We start from the raw sequence: 19,753 nt of genomic DNA, 5'->3' as shown, positions 1-19,753 counted from the left end.
AATAGAATTGATCTCTTAAATTAAATAAAACTAAATTGGCTCAAATGTCAAATCCCAAAACATTGATATGGATTTCAGGATTTGGGAGATGCCTAACTTTGCCTATTTCTGTTAAGTGTCATAGTCCATTCTGCACAGTTTCGTTCAAGTTGGAAGAAAGGAGGGTCGCGGTCGATTGAAGGCCAAAATAAAATTTGGTCAATTCTCAAGAAAATGGATCCTCTAGGATAGGATGCATAAACAAATTAAAGGCCTACGACACAGGCAGAGTTAGGCATCCTTTGTGATAAATGCTGATTTATATTATTTAAATTAAGATATTTAGATGATTTGATTACTGTAGCCCTAATTTAAGGGATATGTTTATATTTGAAATTATTCGAATTACATGTAAAACTCTATAAATAGAGCCTTGTATTATAGGCTTTAACGTGTAGATGTAGGTCATAAGTTGAACCATCCAACCTTTATATTTTCTCGATCTCTTTCCTTTATTTCTCTTTATTGTATTATAAGTTTCTATAACGAGGGGTAAAGACACGTTGACATCTATTAGTGCTCCTTTTAATTCAGCCCCTCCACCTCTACATAAATGAGTTGTAGTTGATCGAGAAAAAGATAATTAACCCTAATTAATATCTATAATTAAAAATCAACTTCATTGGACTTATTAAGACCATTTTGGTTACTTACTATTGTTCTATGTTTATATATCGTTTAATAGAAATGAATAACATACTAAAATTTACTTGATTAAATAATTAATTTTTATGTTTTTATTATAAAAATCTTAGCATTAGAACACATCTTTGCACTTAAATCATTTCGAAGAGAACAATATCATATGAAAAAAAATAATATCATAAAAATGTTAGAAGTTATATTTTTATCCTACAATGATTCCACGTTGTAGAAGTCCCAGCCAACTCTTGGACATTAATAAAAATAAATTTAAAAATTTGTTGGAACTCTCTTTTATAACAATGTAAAGAATGAAAGTTATAATTAATTCTAACAATGTACGTCTATTGGATTTGTCTTCTTTTTTTTTTTTTTTTTTTTTTTCTTTCTTAAATTGTCTTTTTCTAAACTTAACAAAACAAATAATAGATTAACAAAACACGATTCTAGAAAAGCAGTCATTGAAACCAATTTGTTTTTCTTGAATATCAAAATCATTTTCTGATTTTTGTTTTACTCTCAATTTAGAAAAAAACATAATTTTTTTTTTTTTTTTTTTTTTTTTTTTTCTAGAGCACAACCAAATAGGCCGTACAATATATGGGCACATAATAGAGCACAGTAGTCCACATGGGTGTCGTAAATATACCAATTAGCGGGGAGTCCTAACTGCCCTACGAGCCGAAACGGGCAGGGGAGGGAAGGGTCGAAGAAGGGAGGGGAATTATGAACCCTCGCAAAAATCTGACTCTCAGGAGACGGATTTGAGGTTTCGAAACGCGCCGGCCCTTCTCCTTTTCCTTCCGCTTCTCCGACAGAGCCTCAATTTTTCTCTGAAAGCTTTTTTGTTTCTTCCTTCCGAAGAAGGTTTTGGAGACACCGAGAGAGAGAGAGAGAGAGAGAGAGAGAGAGAGATAGCGCGATGCGATTGCGGCGAGAAACGACGCCGCCCGATGCGTCAGAGGAAGCGGCGACAGGAGGTCGTCCTCTTTGATGGCCTTGCAATTGCAAATGAGTTGGCAGCCGAGTCTACTGAGTCATAAGCGGAAGAGCGGTCCTCCTCTGGGGCTGAAGAACCTCGGCAACTCGTGTTACCTCAACAGTGTCCTCCAGTGCCTCACATACACTCCTCCGCTCGCCAATTTCTGCCTCAAATGCCAGCACTCCGCCCTCTGTACGTACATATCCTTCCAATCCCTTCCTTTTTGCCCCCCTACTTTTCAGGCCTTTTTTTTTTTTTTTTTTTCTTTCTCCTTTTCTCTTTTCTTGTTATTGATTCGCTTCCTGTTTTCGTGCAGGCGATTTGGGGCGCGACTGCCCCTTCTGCATACTGGAGAAGCGGATAGCGCGGTCTCTGAGGGTGGATCTCACACTGGACGCGCCCGCGAGGATCCAGAGCTGTCTCAGGATTTTCGCCGAGCACTTCCGGTGCGGCCGCCAGGAGGACGCGCACGAATTCCTGCGCTACGTGATTGACGCCTGCCACAACACCTGCCTCCGCCTCAAGAAGTTGCAGCAGCGCCGCTCCAACGGCAAGGGGGCCGACCAGGCTGCTGCTGCTACTGGTAGTTCTACTACGGTGGTGAAGGAGATCTTTGGGGGTGCGTTGCAGAGTCAGGTTAAGTGTCTTTCTTGTGGCAACGAGTCCAATAAGGTTGACGACATAATGGATATTAGTCTTGATGTTTTGCTTAGTAATTCGCTTAAAGAGGCATTGCAAAAGTTCTTTCAGCCAGAAGTTTTGGATGGCAACAATAAGTACAAGTGTGACAAGTGAGTCACTCACTCTGTCGCCATCTTATTTTTTGTTATCTTGTTAGCTCTTTACTGTTATTATCATGTGTTGATTGAGGAATTTATGCTTGTTTAGTTGTAAGAAATTGGTGGCAGCGAGGAAGCAAATGTCAATAATTCAAGCTCCCAACGTCCTCGTAATCCAGCTCAAGGTGGGTTTGTTTTGTAACAGTTTAAGTTGGTAGCTTAGCAGAAAATGAAAAGCTACTTACGTTAATGGTTTATTGCTTTCTAATAGAGTGTTATTGTTGGATGGTGTTGGCAGAGATTTGAGGGCATATTTGGTGGGAAGATTGACAAGGCCATTGCATTCGAGGAAGTTTTGGTTCTTTCGAGTTTCATGTGTAAAGCAAGCCAGGTATATCAAGTTTTCTGTTTAATGAGGTTCATCCATAGGCCATATAGGTTTCCTGAATCATAATTTGTTCTTAGTTAGATTCTGAGTTAACAATATCTACACAAGCTGACACTCAAAAGTGTACTGATCCCTATTAGATGTTGATGATCAATAATTAGGTATAGAAGAACTTACATAAGAAGAATGACATAGATCAACTTTCCAGAATCTAATATGGATTTCAAGAAGCTGGCTAGCTTTACCACTGTACAGCCGCCTTTGAGTGCCTTCATTTTTCTAGCTTTAATGACTTTCTTGATTTTTTTTTTCCTGTTTCTATTTAGGTATTTCTCTTGTATACTATATGTGTACCCTTTCGCTTTTTTATAAATTTCATTTACTTATAAAATAAAAAACTTCTCATAGAATGATTCATAACATTTATTTTTTGATAAGCAATTGCAACTCAATTCATTGAAAGCGCAAAGGGGCGCAACCCTTATACACGGGAAGTATACAAGAGAGCCCCTGAAAGGGACGAGAAGAGAATAGGTTTAAAAATTCTACATAAGAAAAACCATTCAAGCAATGATGGGACGCTATCCAAAGATATAACATATTAAGCAAGCGCTTTTGTAGTTCCACCATTGATGTCTCTACATCTTCAAAGAGTCGCGCATTCCGCTCCCGCCAAATACACCACAATAAACACAATGGAGCTAACCGCCAAGTTTCTTTAGCACGACCATACCCAACTGACGCGCCTCAACTAGTCAACAACTCTAACACTGTTTGTGGCATAACCCACTCTATCCTAAATAAATTAAAAATGTAACTCCAAAGATCGTGTGCGACTTTATAGTGAATCAATAGATGATCCATAGACTCTCAATTCTTCTTACACATACAACACCACTTAATCACTACGACATTCTTCTTACGCAAGTTATCATGCGTCAAAATTTTATCCAAAACTGCTGACCATACAAAGAAAGCCACCCTTGTCGGAGCCTTACACGCCAAATACTCTTTCACGGAAATGATGGGCCATTTTTTCTAATAAGCACTTCATAATAAGATTTCACCTCAAATAAACCCCTTTTAGAGGGGTTTCAAAGTAACCTGTCCCCCTCTCCATGTCGAACCAAAGAGGAGTAAAACCGCTTGAAGAAAGAAAGGACCATCTCCATCTCCCAATCCTGGATTTGCTTCGTAAAAAGAAAATTCTATTGAATAACTCCATTATGAACGACCAAGTTATCCACCATCGTTGCATCTCTGTTCCTCACAATACTGAACAGAACTGGAAAGTACTGCTTCAAAGATCTATCCCCACACCACCAATCATGCCAGAAACTAATATCTGACCCATCCCCCACCATGATTCATAGCATATAAGAAAAAAGTTAGAAAAATGGTAAACTATTTAGAATATTATTTTATGATACCTATTTAGAATACTATTTAGAAAAATGGTAAAAGGAATCATAGAATAATTCCTTTTATTGTGTTTAAGTGCCCAACACAGATGGCATTGTTGGGTGGTTACGTGCTTTAGACAATATTATTTTTTATTTCTACTTCAGAAATAAACTACAAAGTAGAAATATTTTTATTTTATTTTATTTATTTTTATACATATCAATTTTTTTATTTTTATTTCTACTTTGTAGTTTATTTTATTTAATGTTCTTAAGATAAGTCAATTCGATTTGTGGTTTATAATAAAAAGCAGATTTATCCTTTATACTGATGCTGTTGGATATATAGTTTGGCAGAAAGTTTACTGGTTGCTCATGCTGATGAAGCATCTGCACCATCTTTTTGTAACTTTGTTTATACTTTTTCCTTTGTAGTATTGTTGAATTCTTTTTTATTATTATTTTATTTTATTTTATTTTTATCTAATTCAGGATCCACGACCAGAATACAAGCTCTTTGGCACTATTGTGCATTCAGGCTACTCACAGGAGTCTGGACACTATTATGCATATATAAAGGTCTCGTATGCCTGCAATGCTCTCTTTGAACAATTTTTTTTTTTTTTTAATAAGTAATTGACTCCAAGGGGAGGTTGAACTAGTGACCTCTGCTTTATGAGGTGTGGTCTCCAGCTAATTGAGCTACCCCTTGGGGTTCTCTTTGAACATTAAATGAGTTTCAAGAAAGCAGACAAAGTAATAGTTTGCTATCTTTGTTCCCCATGTATGTACAGGACGCAATAGGTCGGTGGTACCGCTGCAATGATTCGTTTGTCTCGCTTTCGACCCTGCAGGAGGTCTTATCAGAAAAGGTTTATATTCTTTTCTTCTCTCGAACCAACCAAAGACCAGCATCTGCCAGCACTGCCAACACTGCCCTTGCTTTGAATGGAACAAAGTCTAGTGATTGCAATGGCAGTGAGGCATTCAGCAGCACAAAAGCTGCTCTCCCACCAAAAGCAGTGCATGCAAAAGCATATTTTGAGCAGTCTTCTCAGAAGGATATCTCAACCATATCCAAGGTTGTTGAGGTGACTTCTAGCCCACAGATGAGTTTTAGCATTGGAAACTCTAATTCTAAAAGAGCTCCTGCAACTGGTAATGGAAGAGTTGATGTTCATAAGAGTCAATCCGTGGAAACAAATGGGGATGTGGAATCCCTTGCTTCGAATGGAACGAAGTCTAGTGATTGCAATGGCAGTGAGGCATTCGGCAGCACAAAAGCTACTCTCCCACCAAAAGCAGTGCATGCAAAAGCATATTTTGAGCAATCTTCTGAGAAGGATATCTCAACCATATCTAAGGTTGTTAAAGTGACTTCTAACCCACCGATGATGTTTAGCATTGGAAACTCTAATTCCAAAAGTGCTTCTGCAACTGGTAATGGAAGAGTTGATGTTCATAAGAGTCCATCCATGGAAACAAATGGGGATGAGAAACACTCAATTTGTAGTGAGAAAAGTGGAAAAGATGTGGCATCATCCATGATGGTGAATGGTTTCAACAGAACCAGAAAAGTTGGTGCTGCTGATAGTAAGTATAGCAAAGGATCCACTCTAACAAGTGAAAATGGTAACAGTCAAACTGGTGACTTTAGTTTAGTGAAACCAGATCATGGTGAAGGTAATTGTACAAGGAGCAGGGTGACAAGGGGAGGGCCTGCCCACGATGAATTGGAAACTTGTGGCGTCCATGACCGCTCTCAGATCTTGGGGTCTAAGAGAAAATCAGAGTTGGAGGGCTCTTGCATTTTGTTTGCACAGGATGCTCAATCCCAGGCAGAAGTTGAAGAACTGAAAGAAGTGTATGTTTCACACTTACTCTATCGTTTATAAAATACTTATGTGATAACTTGTGGTGATTAGAATTTGGTCTAGTACTTAATTTGCTAAATATGCATTCTATGCTTTTGTGGTTAGTTTACGTGCATATGAATCTAAGATTCGTCTTATATCATATATTTGGCACCTATACTCCATCAAGTTCTTAAATATAAAGAATTGACATTTATTGACTTGGGCCATGGGTTATGAACTTGAACCATGGTAGAGTCTTTAGTCCAATAAAGACTAGAAATGTGTAGGCGGTATTTATTAGAAGAAGTTATTGATGAATCTGTTTGTCAGACAGTTATGGCCCAAATTCATATCCGTGGAGCTACAAGGTTTCCCTGTTCCATTGATAAGTTTGGAAAATATTTTTGGGTCAGATGATTTACATAATTAAATTGCTGGAGTACTTCTGTTTTTTATCTATCCATTGAGGTAAATACACTACTATATGTACAGATTGGATCTATGACCTCACCCTCCACCCTTGTTAATTATGAGGAGAGGACATGTTATTCTGTCTAAGGACCATTGACATTGGTTTTTTTGAGAAAAATCAAATTTAGTCCCTAGGTTTTCAATTTCTACAATTAGGTCCTTAGTTTTTTTTTTTTTTTTTTTTTTTTTTCAAATAGGTCCCATCGGCAACCCTTCTTTGAGGGGAGACTACCTGTCACATAAAGGGGTGGTCACCCCTAACCAATTAGTGGTGTCCAGCATGTCAAAGGAGAGTCACATGCATTAATTGATTAGTTTGACGTAGCAGCCGGCAACCCTTCTTTGAGGGGAGACTACATGTCACATAAAAGGGTGGTCACCCCTAACCAATTAATGGTGTCCAGCCACTTTTTTTTTTTTTTTTTTTTTTTCAATTTTTTTTTTCATTTAAGGTCTAGTTATTTAAAGTAACTATGGCACGTATGGTATGCAAATGACATGTCAAAGGAGAGTCATATGCATTAATTGATTAGTTTGACGTAGCATACTGTTAATTAGTTTGATGATAATGACGGAGTGACCTATCGAAAATGAGAGGAAAACCTAAGGACCCATTTATCGAAATTGAAAACCTTGGGACTAAATTTGATTTATTCATTTCACCTTATTATCTTTTTGATGAATAATAATAAGTTTTATTGAAGAAAGAGGAAAATCCTTGTACACGAAGAGTATACAAGAAAACAAGAACACCAAAGAACTAGCTATTATACAATGAGCACCAAGAACTAGGTGTTGTTACAATCTAGAAAACAAATCAGATCTATCAAATTCCCTGAAGAGAAGGTAGGAACATGAGTAAGGACCCAATCGAGGAGAGATCTCAGGAAGGAGGATTTAAGAAGTAGCACGTTGGACTCACTATCCTCAAAGATCCAACGGTTTCTCTCTCCAAATGCTCCACATTAAGAGGGCTGGAATAACTTTCCAGATAGCTTCTCTAGGATGTCCATGCCTAAAGAATTTCCAACAATGGAGCAGTTGAGGCACGTTATCAGGTGTGACCCAAGAGACCTCAAAGCTGATAAGCACTAGGTGCTAGGTATCCACAGAAAACTCACAATGGAGGAGAAGATGATTAATAATTTCCTCATCCTTCTTACAAAGGCAATATCGATTAATCAGTTGAAACCCCGGCCTCTTAAGATTGTCCACTGTGAGGATTCTACCCAGAGTTGTGGCCTATAAGAAGAAAGCAATGCGCGTAGGGGCCTTCACCTTCCAAATACTTTTCCAAGGGAATGAACCAGGTTCTTCACTGTTAGGAGAAGATAAAATAGTATAGTAGCTTTTTACTGCAAAACCATGCCGGCTAGGAGTCCACACCATGCTATCCGTAGCTCTCTAACGTGGGTTCATGGAGTATAAAAGAGTGAGAAAAGAATCCAGAGATTCAATTTCCCAATCATGAACATCTCGCATGAAATTAAAATTCCAAAGGGTGTGTGGACTGGAGCGATCCATGTACTTTGAAACCAAAGCCTCGTTATGAGCTAAAGCAAAGAATTTAGGAAAAGAACTCTTTAGAGCACTATCACCGCACCAATTATCATGCCAGAAATGGATGCGAAGGCCATTCCCAACTTTAAAGGAAATATAATTGGAAAAAGCTCCCTAATTTTTCCTAATATACCTCCAAAGACTAACCCCATAAGAACCTCGTGCTTCCTCAGAGCACCACCCCCCTCTCTGGACCCTGTACTTCGAAGCAATTACTTGCCTCTATAAATAATCTTGTTCATTCCCGAACCCCCAAAGCCATTTATCGAGCAGAGCTTTGTTAAACAGAGTAAGGTTTTTGACGCCTAATCCCCCTCTCGCAATTGGGGAGCAACATGCAAAATTTGGTGGATCTACCATTTGAAGATGGCCAGTTTACTTGGTCAAATAATCAGGAAGATCAAATATATGGTCTAGAATTGATAGGTTCATAGTTTCTCCAGAGTGGGAGGACAACTTTCCTAAAGTTACACAGAGGAGATTGCCAAGACTTCTTTCCGATCACTTTGTTATTGGATTGTGGGGCACCAAGAGGGGGAAGCAGGTATTTTAAATTTGAGAACATGTGGCTGAAATATGAGGGTTTTATTGAGCAAGTTAAAAAGTGGTGGTTGTCTTATGAGTTTTTGGGTTTGCCAAGTTACATTTTGGCTAATAAATTGAAGGCTTTGAAGAAATGGAATGAGAAGTGTTTGGTGATATAGGGAAGAAGAAGAAAGAATTATTGGAGGGTATTTGAGAGATGTATTTAGTTGAAGAATGTCGTTACCTAGAGGAGGATGAAAAGGGTTGAAAGGTTGATATGTTGAGAGAGCTGGAGAAGACTCTTCTTTTTGAGGAAATGAATTGGAGACAGAAATCTAGAGCTTTGTGGTTGAGGGAGGGGGACAAGAACACAGTTTTTCATAGGGTGGCCAACTCACATCGTAAATTCAATCAAGTGGACTCTTTGACTATAAATGGTGCAATTTCCAGGAATTCTGTGGAGATTAAGAAGCATGTAGTCTAATATTACAACAATATGTACTTTGAGCATTGTTCTTGGCAGCCTAGGGTGGAGGGCCTATCTTTCTTATCCATTGATGCGGAGGAGAGCATTTGGCTAGAAAGAGTGTTTGAGGAGGAGGTGTGGGATGTGATCAGGGATTTGAATGGAGATAAGGCTCCGGGTTCTGATGGCTTCACTATGGTTTTCTTTTAGAAGTGTTGAGATATTTTAAAAACTAACATTATAGATGTTTTTGCTTTCACACTCGAGGCACATTTGAGAAGAGCTTTAATGCTACTTTTGTCTCTATGATTCCAAAGAAGACTGGTGCCATGGATGTGAGAGATTTTCACCCTATTAGTTTGGTAGGGGGGATATACAAGATTATTTTCAAGGTCCTCGCGAACAGGTTTAAATCAGTTTTGGGCAAGATAATCTCCAACACTCAGAATGCATTTATAGGTGGTTGACAAATCTTGGATTCAGTGCTTATTGCCAATGAATGTGTGGATAGTCAAATTCGATCAGGAGACCTTGGGCTGCTGTGAAAGTTGGATCTGGAGAAGGCATATGATCATGTGAATTGGCATTTCTTGCTATATTTGTTGCACCGTTGTGGTTTTGGGGAAAAATGGAGGGCTTGGATTTGTTTTTGTATTTCTACGGCGAGATTTTATGTTCTTGTGAATGGAACCCCATCGAGCTTCTTCAATAGCTCTCGTAGTTTGCAACTAGGAGATCCTCTTTCTCCTTTTTCGTTTGTGGTGGTTATGGAGGCTTTGAGCCTGATGTTGAGTGCCGTATTGGATCAAGGCAATTTGACTGAGTTTTCAGTGGGTTCTAGGGAGTCTGAAGCCTTAGTTGTGAACCATTTAATGTTTGCTGATGACACGTTGATTTTTTGTGGTGCGCAAGAAGAACAAATTTGACATCTGAGGTGTATCTTCCTTTGCTTTGAGGCATTTTCGAGTTTAAGGATTAACTTAGGAAAATCAAAAATTGTTCCTATGGGTGCGGTAGAGGATGTCGAAGGGTTGGCTCTTTTACTTGGATGTTGGGTCGCTTCTTTGCCTATGACATACTTGGGTTTGCCATTGGGTGTTTCTTACAAGTCTGTGTCTATTTGGAATGATGTTATTGAGAAAATGGAAAGGAGGTTGGCTGGATGGAAGCATATGTATTTCTCAAAGGGTAGGCGGCTGACTCTTCTTAAAAGTACGCTTTCCAACCTTCTTACTTATCTCTTGTCATTGTTTCCTATTCCAGTGAGGGTGGCTCATTGTCTTGATAATATTCAAAAGGCTTTTCTTTGGCGTGGTATTGGGGATGAGGCCAAATTTCATTTCATGAAATGGAATAGGATTTGTACTCCATTGCATTCAGGTGGGTTGGGAGTTCACAATTTTATCAACTTTAATCGAGCACTTCTGGGGAAATGGTTGTGTAGATATGGTAGGGAGAGAGAGGCTTTATGGCGATTGGTGATTGACGCAAAATTTAAGAGCTTTAAGGGTGGTTGGTGTTCGAAAGAGGTGTCGGGCTCCTTTGGAGTGGGTGTGTGGAAACATATTAGGAGGGGGTGGGAGAAGTTTTGTAATTTTGTTCATTTTGAGGTGGGGGTGGCTCATTGTCTTGATAATATTCAAAAGGCTTTTCTTTGGCGTGGTATTGGGGATGAGGCCAAATTTCATTTCATGAAATGGAATAGGATTTGTACTCCATTGCATTCAGGTGGGTTGGGAGTTCACAATTTTATCAACTTTAATCGAGCACTTCTGGGGAAATGGTTGTGTAGATATGTTAGGGAGAGAGAGGCTTTATGGCGATTGGTGATTGACGCAAAATTTAAGAGCTTTAAGGGTGGTTGGTGTTCGAAAGAGGTGTCGGGTTCCTTTGGAGTGGGTGTGTGGAAACATATTAGGAGGGGGTGGGAGAAGTTTTGTAATTTTGTTCATTTTGAGGTGGGGGATAGGTCACATATTAATTTCTGGCATGATTGGTGGTGTGTGGATAGATCTTTAAAGCAGTGCTTTCCAGTTATGTTTAGTATTGTGAGGAACATAGATGCGACGGTGGTGGATAACTTGGTCGTTCATAATGGAGTTATTCAATGAAATGTTCTTTTTACGAGGTAAATCCAGGATTGAGAGATGGAGATGGTTTTTTCTTTCTTCGAATGACTTTACTCCTCTTTGGTTCGACATGGAGAGGGCGATGGGTTGGTTTGGAACCCCTCTAAAAGGGGTTTATTTGAGGTAAAATCCTATTATGAAGTTCTTATTAGGAAAAGTGGCCCATCATTTCCGTGGAAGAGTATTTGGCATGTTAAGGCTCCGACAAAGGTGGATTTCTTTGTATGGTCAGCAACTTTGGGTAAAATTTTGACGCATGATAACTTGCGTAAGAGGAATGTTGTAGTGATTGAGTGGTGTTGTATGTGTAAGAAGAATGGGGAGTCTATGGATCATCTATTGCTCCACTGTGAAGTTGCTCGTGATCTTTGGAGTTACATTTTTAGTTTATTTGGGATAGAATGGGTTATGCCATGAATGGTGTTGGAGTTGTTGACTAGTTGGGGCCTGTCGGTTGGGTATGGTTGTGTTGAAGAAGCTTGGCGGTTAGCTCCATTGTGTTTATTGTGGTGTATTTGGGGGGAGCGGAATGCGTGGGTCTTTGAAGATGTAGAGACATCAATGGTGGAACTACGGAAGCTCTTGCTTAATATGTTATATCTTTGGATAGCATCCCATCATTACTTGAATGGTTTTTCTTATTTAGAATTTTTAAATCTATTCTCTTCTCGTTCCTTTTAGGGGCTCTCTTGTATACTTTCCCTGTATAAGGGTCGCGCCCCTCTATGCTTTCAATGAATTGAGTTGCAATTACTTATCAAAGAAAAAAATTTTGGGGAGCAAACAGTCTTCCAGTTTACCAAATGTAAATTGTGTTCTCCACCTGAGCTGTCCCACAGAAAATCTCTCTAAAAATGCTCAAGTCTATTGGCTATGCCAGCTGGTAGGGGGAAGAGAGATAGAAAATAAGTGGGAATACTGGAAAGAGTACTCTTGATGAGAGTAAGGTATCCTCCTTTGGACAAGTAAATTTTCTGCCAAGCCGGCAGCCTTTTTTCCATTTCCTTAATTACCCCATCCCAAATGGCTTTAGATTTGAAGGGAGCACCAAGAAGAAGACCCAAGTAACGCAACAGAATAGAAGAGATATTACAACTGAGGATGTTTGCCAGCCCCTCAATGTATGGGTTCTTCCCCACTGCAACTAACTTGGATTTTTGAAGGTTAACCTTTAAACCCAAGATGGCCTCAAAGCACAAAAGAATGTGGTCCAAATTATGAATTTGATCAACGTCAGCATCACACATAATAAGAGTGTCATCCGCGAACTACAGATGTGAAATCTCCAAGGGGGAGTTATTGCGATTGTCAACTCGGAAGCCAGAAAGAAAGCCCCCCCTCCATTGCTCTAGAAAGCATCCTACTGAAGGCATCCATGACTAAAACAAAGAGAAGCGGAAATAGAGGGTCCCCTTGGCGAAGACCTCGTGAGCTACCGAAGAAGCCATGCGGGCTGCCATTGATCAGGATCAAGAAGTGAGCTGTGGAAATACATGCCGAAATAGACTTCCTCCATTTAGGGCCAAAACTCTTACGTCTTAGAATATAGAAAAGGAAGCCCCAATTAACATGATCAAAAGTCTTTTCTAGGTCAAGTTTGCATAAAACTCCAGGAATTCCTGATCTCAATCTGCTGTTTAGACATTCATTGGCTATAAGAACAGAGTCTAGAATCTGACGCCCCCCAATGAAAGCATTCTGGCTGTTGGAAATAAGGTTTCCCACTATAGGCTGCAATCTATTTGCTAGAACTTTTGCTAGGATCTTGTAAACGCTCCCTATTAGGCTGATAGGTCTGAAGTCCCTTGCCTCCAATTGACCAAGCTTTCGGTTTTTTATCTTTTGATCTTGCTTTGGAGCATCTTGTGAGCCGAGTCCCAGATTTTCCTCAATTATAATAATTAATTATTATTTCATTTTCTAAAATGTTTGTGACCCATGTTAAGTAAAAGATTGTGTTCCTTTTTGATGCTTATATGCTAGTCTCAAGTTAGTTCCTTTTCTACTCTTAGGCCACTCGTGTGCCTGTGAAATGTTTCTTTTTTGTTGCCTTAACACTGTTTTTTATTTGTTATTCTCTCTTAGTCTCGAGAAAGAAGCTTCTTCGATTTTGCAATCATGTGGTTGGTCAGATAACGTTTATAGTTTCATGAGTTCAAGGAAGAGGTTATGTCGAGAAGCAAGAAATGGTGCATCAAGTTTTAGTGAATCAAAGTAAGTTTCCTTTAACTCTATATATTTGAAAATATACTAGGGAACTTTTATCAAGTAGTCAAACTTCAAACACATTCAATTTCCTGTAAAGAAGTTTCTGAATTTATATGTGGCTACCTTTTCATTTTGTAAAGTGCAACACTTTTCTTTGGTTGCAAAGCTTCTCAAGGTTGTAACATTTTGACACTTCAAAGTTCTGAAACTTAAGAGTTTTCAGGAAAACATATTGAGATTGATTGATAAGCATCAAATGTTCTTGACTACGCTACATTATGCATTTGTACTATAACTTGTGGACCTTGAGTTGAAGTTTTGGGTATTGAACTTATGGGTTCTGTTTCTATATGATATAAATGATTTAAGTCAATGAAAAAAAAAGTCCTGACTGAAAAGAAAAATGAAAAAAAAGAAAAAGAAAGAAAGAAAGAAAGAAAGTTGACATACAATAGTTCTTTGAAATTTTAAAGTTTGAAGGTTGAGACTTACAGCAAAGGGGTTTTGCTTCAACCTGAAGTATTTTATGTACTGCATTCCGTTCAGCAGACTTGTGAACTGCTTACGTTTCTAGCAAATCTTTTATGTTATTGGTGACTGCAATATTTGCCACAAATAAGAGTCATTTGCTATACTTTTTTTTTTCCCCAGAAACCAGAAACATTTTTATTTGCTTGTAATTAGAGAGGTTTTGGTTAATTAGTTATTATTATTTTGGTAAGTCATTAGTTATTATCATAAAATGATCTTTTCAAATTTTTAATTTATTTTATTTTTTCTGGTTAGTCATGTGTACATTATCTTAATTTTGGAGTAGAAGTTTATTTAAGAGTTAAGGCTCTGTTTGTTTCAACATAACAGCTTTTTCTAAAAATGTTTATATATATATATATATATATATATATATATATATATATATATATATGTACACACACACGGTTAGCAAGCCACCAGAAATTTCAATTTACTGTTTTCTTCATTAAAAAAATAAATTTATCTATTATAAAATTAATCTTGTAGCTTTTATTATATTTTATTATAAATTAACAATTTAGTCCCTACGGTCAAATTCTGTCAAAACACTTGACAGATTCTGTTAGTGTGCCATATTAGCACCAATAGAATGATGACATGTGTCATTATTAAGAAAAAAAAATACTAATATATTAAAAATATAAATATATAAAACCTAAAAATTAAAAAAATATTATTATTATTTTTTTTAAAAAAGTAAAAAAGAAAAGGCAGCCACCCCCTTTTGGGGGAGGGGGTGGCTCGCTGCCATCCTCAGCACCACCTCTGGGGGTGGTTGCTGCCTCTTTTTATTTTTTACTTTTTATTTATTTTTTAATTAAAAGGAAATAATTTTTAGTTTTTATATTTTTAATACATTTTTATTAAGAGTGACATGTATCATCATTTTATTGGTGCTGACGTGGTACACTAACGGAATCCGTCAAGTGTTTTGACAAAATTTGATTGCAAGAACTAAATTGTTATTTTGGCCTACTCCGATGACCTCTAAATTATTTTTTATACTGTAAGGAGCGATTTGTAATTTAAGCCAACCATATGAACTAATTTTGTATTTTTCCCTAGAATTATTTAGATAAGCATTTGAATAATACTTAAAAAGGAAAAAAAGAAAAAGAAAAAAAAAGAGACATACTATATTTGTAGGTCCCATGTGATTACTTATAGGCAAGAGATCTTTACCTAGTTCCTTTGTGTACGAAATACTGTTTCCAATTAATTGCTGATATATCCTACTTTGTTGGATGCGACAGTTGCTCATTTCCAAGCCTTCCATGTTTGCTACTTTTATACATAGTTGTGAATCTATGAAACAGAGGAACCATATTTTAGGATGGATTTTCGTGACCATGATATTCCTCCTTCCCCCACCCTGGGGGATCAATATACTGAAGTCAAATCAATATACTGAAGTTAATTTTGACGGAACTGATTCACATGATATATCTTCACAGGGAAAAAGACATTTTCTTTTAAGCAATGAAAATTTTGTGTAATATACATACGACTCTGAATAGACTACCACGTGAAAGTATGGTTTAGCTTGTTACTCTTGGTTGCTTGTCAAAGGCTCCCAATTGTCAATGATATGGTACTCCTGAATTTAAGAATGGATTATAACTGAATATCTTACACTGCTTTCATCTGAAGAAAGAATCATCATGATTCCCTGATTGAATTGTATTTGGGCATTGTGTAGCCTTTGAGCGGCTTGTTATCGTTTGGGAAATCAGCGTGCAGAGAAAAGTCAATAGAAGCTGAACGTGCATGAGTCACTACTGAATTTAGTATTTTCTTAGGCCAAATCTGTACGAAGAACCATGGCTTCCCAATGATCCCCAGCTGCGTATAGTTATCCTAGTGGGGAGCAATGGTCTTAGGCTGGAAGTCAATAGAAAATGCTTTGTGAAAGTACTAGAGCTCCTGAAGCCATGTTGGTTTCAGGTCATTGACCATGGTGTTTGTTATTTGGGTAGTTTTTTTGGTTAGTTTTCTTTTGTGTGAGGGGTTTTACCTCTTGTTATCTTCCTTTCTCTTTTTAATTAACTTCTTACCATTTTATATTTAACATATCTTGAAGTTAACATCAGCTCTTGCACTACTTTAAACACTAGAAAGAAATTTTAGTTTGCTTTACTAGATATGGTATTCCAATTGATTAGTTTTAAAACTTTAATACTATGTTTCTCATGAAAGATTTTTATATTCCATCAACTGTCTGTACTACCCTATTTATTTATTTATTTTTTTCTTTCTAAGGTTGTTATTTTACCTTGCTCTTTATGTGATCTGCACGTTCTGTTTTACAGGAAGTTCTTAATTGCGGATGCCAAACCAACCTTTATTTCACAAATACCAGAATCGTTGAAAGAGGACCTCATTGAACGTCTGCGATTATTTAGCCAAGGAAAAAAGGCATTTTAAAGGACCTTGATAAACTGAACATATGGTACATACTGAACTTAACCTTCTATCTTGGAAATTTCAGACGCACAATTCAGAATTTGGGTGGTGGCATGACAATTGTTATCTTTGTTTGACAATATTTGCAGTCTCCTGACATTGCCAGAGATGGAGCGTGTTCTATTAGTCTGTATTTCTAATTGACGTCTATTAACAATGCGGATTATCCTCTAGCTACATATGGGGGGGTATGTCATGTAATATCCCTTTGAGCAAGTTTTGACTGCAGCAAGAGACTGTTATCCTTCCATTTATTCCTTTGCCATTGGTGACATCTTGTAGGTGCGTTATCAGTTGAATTAAGATGAATGTGGGGCCGACTTCAGATCTTGCTGAAAGTTTTGTTTCCTCCTTGAGGCTGTGCAGTTCATTTTGGTAGAGAAAAAGACTGGAGTTTTACTTATTTTGTACAATATCCTTGAGCAAACAATCCTCATTTTATGGATGATGCATTGCGAATTTTCCATTAAAATAATCCATATAGTTAGTTACTGCTACCAGGTGTATTCATTTACTATGAAAATTTGTTCTCACAGACTCATGATTATCCTCCATCCTCGAAAGCCACCCCTTTCCTTTCTCCCTTAACAGTTTTCAGGCATTGTATTTGTGGGCTGTTGTTGTTTACATAGAACATTAGAACGAAGAGTGTTGTGTTTCTGCATGTGTTTATGGATTGTTAAGTTGGTAAGTTCTGGTTAATGTAATGCGTCCTAGTTCCTTCAAGATAGTAAATTGTATGGAAGCCTCTTTTTTGTTTTCTTTTCTCGTTATCTTATATTATACACTATTTTTGAGTCTTCCCTTTCTTTCTTTCTTTCTTCTGGCCGGCCAGCGGAGTGAAAATTGGCCGGCACAATGTCTTTTTTTGTTATTCACTTCTTTTCTTCCTTTTCCTCTCTTCTTTCTTCTTACTGGGCAGATGAGATTAAAATTTGCCACACTAACGCTTTTTTAGCTGTAGGGTCAGTAGTATATGTTAGACCCGTAGTTTCCTCTCCCAAGTTCTTGGTGAATGCCTTTTTGGGCTTTTCCTGGTTTTTTGTATTTTGCTTAGCGTGATACCATGCATGTACCTGGAACATCTGATCGGGACTTGGAAACCATACCGCCTTCTCACGGGGTTATATTTTCGGTGCACTTACCTGCCTCCGATTCTAGTCGAAGACAAAGGTGAAATGTGAATTGCTATTTTATGTTATCTGTCTAATAATAATACTTGCTAACAATTTATATTCTATAATTTCTGTATATATGGTTAGATTAGGGTTGCCTCGAAAATTATATTTTTCCAAGTCACATTTTTCAAATCTAAATTGTACATTTGCTTCCAACTTGTTAGCTACAACAGCCAGCACAAATAATCTTCTCTCTTTCTGCCTGAGTGAAAAGTCTACATTGATTTTGTATCAGAACGAGAATTAGTTATAACTTACAGCCACTTCAATACAAATGGCAGGAAGTATCATATATACAGATTTCCGAAAGGCAGAATGAGTAAGAGAAAGTTGTGTATGTCGGCCATTCTAGTGAAAATGTTGAAAGTGTCTATGTGTACGAGGTAGACTTGGAACATATGTGCAGGTCAAGCATTTAACGTTCGACACAAGCTTTGTTCTTATATCTACTGTTTCCCAGGTTCCTCCGTGAGGTCTCCCATGAGTAGAATTTATCTGCCGTCCTGGGTGGTGGCTTCCCCCCTCCCCGGTGAGGGTCTTTCTCTGTTAAAATGATAACAACAGTTTGTAATTTACCTACATAGAGCTTGGTATTGTTTTGTATCTATAATAAATTTATACAAGATAACATACAAGATTTGAATTACAAATACAATGAATATCCACACGGGAATTATCTGATGAGTTGTTAAAAATGTTGAAACATTGAACTGCTGCAGAGTTTATCCCGCCCGTAGCATGTTTGACTTGCTCCTCTTGCTTATCAGGTACATGTAAAACAGAAGCTGAAGATTTAATATGCTTCCTCAATCGCAATGGATTACAAACAACAAACGTTAAGATTGTCACGAAGAGAGCATAAACTAGTAGACACTAATGGTTTGGTGAGGATGTCAGCCAATTGATCCTTACTAGATAGGAACTGAACATTAAGAGCTTTGTCAGCAACTCGATCTCTAACAAAGTAGTAATCGATTTCAATATGCTTTGTACGAGCATGGAATACCGGGCAAGAAGATAAGTAGGTTGTTCCAGGATAAAATATTGCACCCAATAAATATGCAATACTTAGATGTGGATTTATTATCATTTGGACATCCTGCCCCCATTCAGCATTAGAAAATACAAGTTGAGAGGATTTGCTTGATCAAATGAGAAGACTGTGAGAAACTGTATGCTTGAGGTATCGTATACGCTTAACAACAGTCCAATGCACATCTTATGGGTCTTTGTTGACAGCAAAAACTATATCATGACGTGTAATGGCAAGATATTGTAAAGCACCTACGGTGTTGTGATACAATGTAGGATCAGAAAGTGAAGAGCCTTCAAACTTGTTGAGAGGAGCTGATGCTGAAATGAGAGGTGTAATTGGTTTTGCCAATGTAATGCTGGTGTGATGAAGAATGTCAAAAATATACCTCAGCTGAGAGTGAAGACTATATGCAACATTTGTAACTTCCACCTTAAAAAAAAAATAAAAATGATAAAACTATAAGATCTTTGATAGAAAAGTCATAAGATAGTGTTCGAATTAAACCAACAAGAGCAGCGGTAGAAGAACCGGTTAAGATAATGCTATTAACATAGACTAAAGGCAGTAATCGAACACCTGCAGATTTCAATAGAAACAAAGAGCTATCGGATTTAGATGCCAAAAACCAAGCTCTAAGAGACGATTGCTAAGCCGAGAAAACCAGGGACGTAGGGCCTATTTAAGGCTATATAGAGCCTTCTTCAAGGGGCAATCAGCCAATCAGCCTGAGAATGTTGGGGATGCACAACTCAAAAGGCTGTGCCATAACAACTGTCTTAGTTAGGTAACCATGCAAAAAGAGATTGCTAACATCAATTTGTTTTATAGGCCAACCGTAAGAGACAACAGACAATATTGTTCAAATGATAATAGGCTTGATTGTAGGGTTGTAAGTCTCATCAAAATCAAGTTTTGGTTGCTGATGAAAACCCTTGGCAACAAGGGGTGCCTTGTGTCTGTCCACACTACCATATGTTTTTCTCTTGATTCTGAAAACCCTAATGCAACTAACAATGTTCATGGAAGGTTTGCAAGGAACAAGAGTTCATGTTCTATTCTTCAAAAAGCATTAAATTCATTTGTCATAGCATCAC

The 19,753-nt window shown here is 37.6% G+C and overlaps 1 protein-coding gene across 2 annotated transcripts; it reads left to right on the top strand.

The window, feature by feature from the left end:
- Window positions 1-1,332: 1,332 nt before the first annotated feature.
- LOC133874793 (ubiquitin carboxyl-terminal hydrolase 25) lies at window positions 1,333-17,210 on the top strand. 2 transcript variants are annotated; one of them, XR_009901384.1, is made up of 10 exons: window positions 1,333-1,855; window positions 1,980-2,454; window positions 2,552-2,627; window positions 2,741-2,833; window positions 4,726-4,812; window positions 5,028-6,097; window positions 13,326-13,454; window positions 16,292-16,431; window positions 16,535-16,633; window positions 16,728-17,210. XR_009901384.1 is itself a non-coding variant. In XM_062312652.1 (9 exons), exons 1-8 carry the CDS (start codon window positions 1,675-1,677, stop codon window positions 16,404-16,406), a joined length of 2,226 nt encoding a protein of 741 aa, XP_062168636.1. In that variant the 5' UTR covers window positions 1,333-1,674; the 3' UTR covers window positions 16,407-16,431; window positions 16,535-17,210. The 2 variants fall into 2 exon arrangements, 1 of the variants encoding a protein (XP_062168636.1); XM_062312652.1 differs by having other exon boundaries at window positions 16,535-17,210.
- Window positions 17,211-19,753: the final 2,543 nt, after the last annotated feature.

The sequence above is a fragment of the Alnus glutinosa genome, chromosome 8 (assembly GCF_958979055.1).
Source record: "Alnus glutinosa chromosome 8, dhAlnGlut1.1, whole genome shotgun sequence".
NCBI lineage: Eukaryota > Viridiplantae > Streptophyta > Magnoliopsida > Fagales > Betulaceae > Alnus > Alnus glutinosa.
Note: the sequence above shows the minus strand (reverse complement) of the source record. Positions and strands in the feature narration are given on the sequence as shown.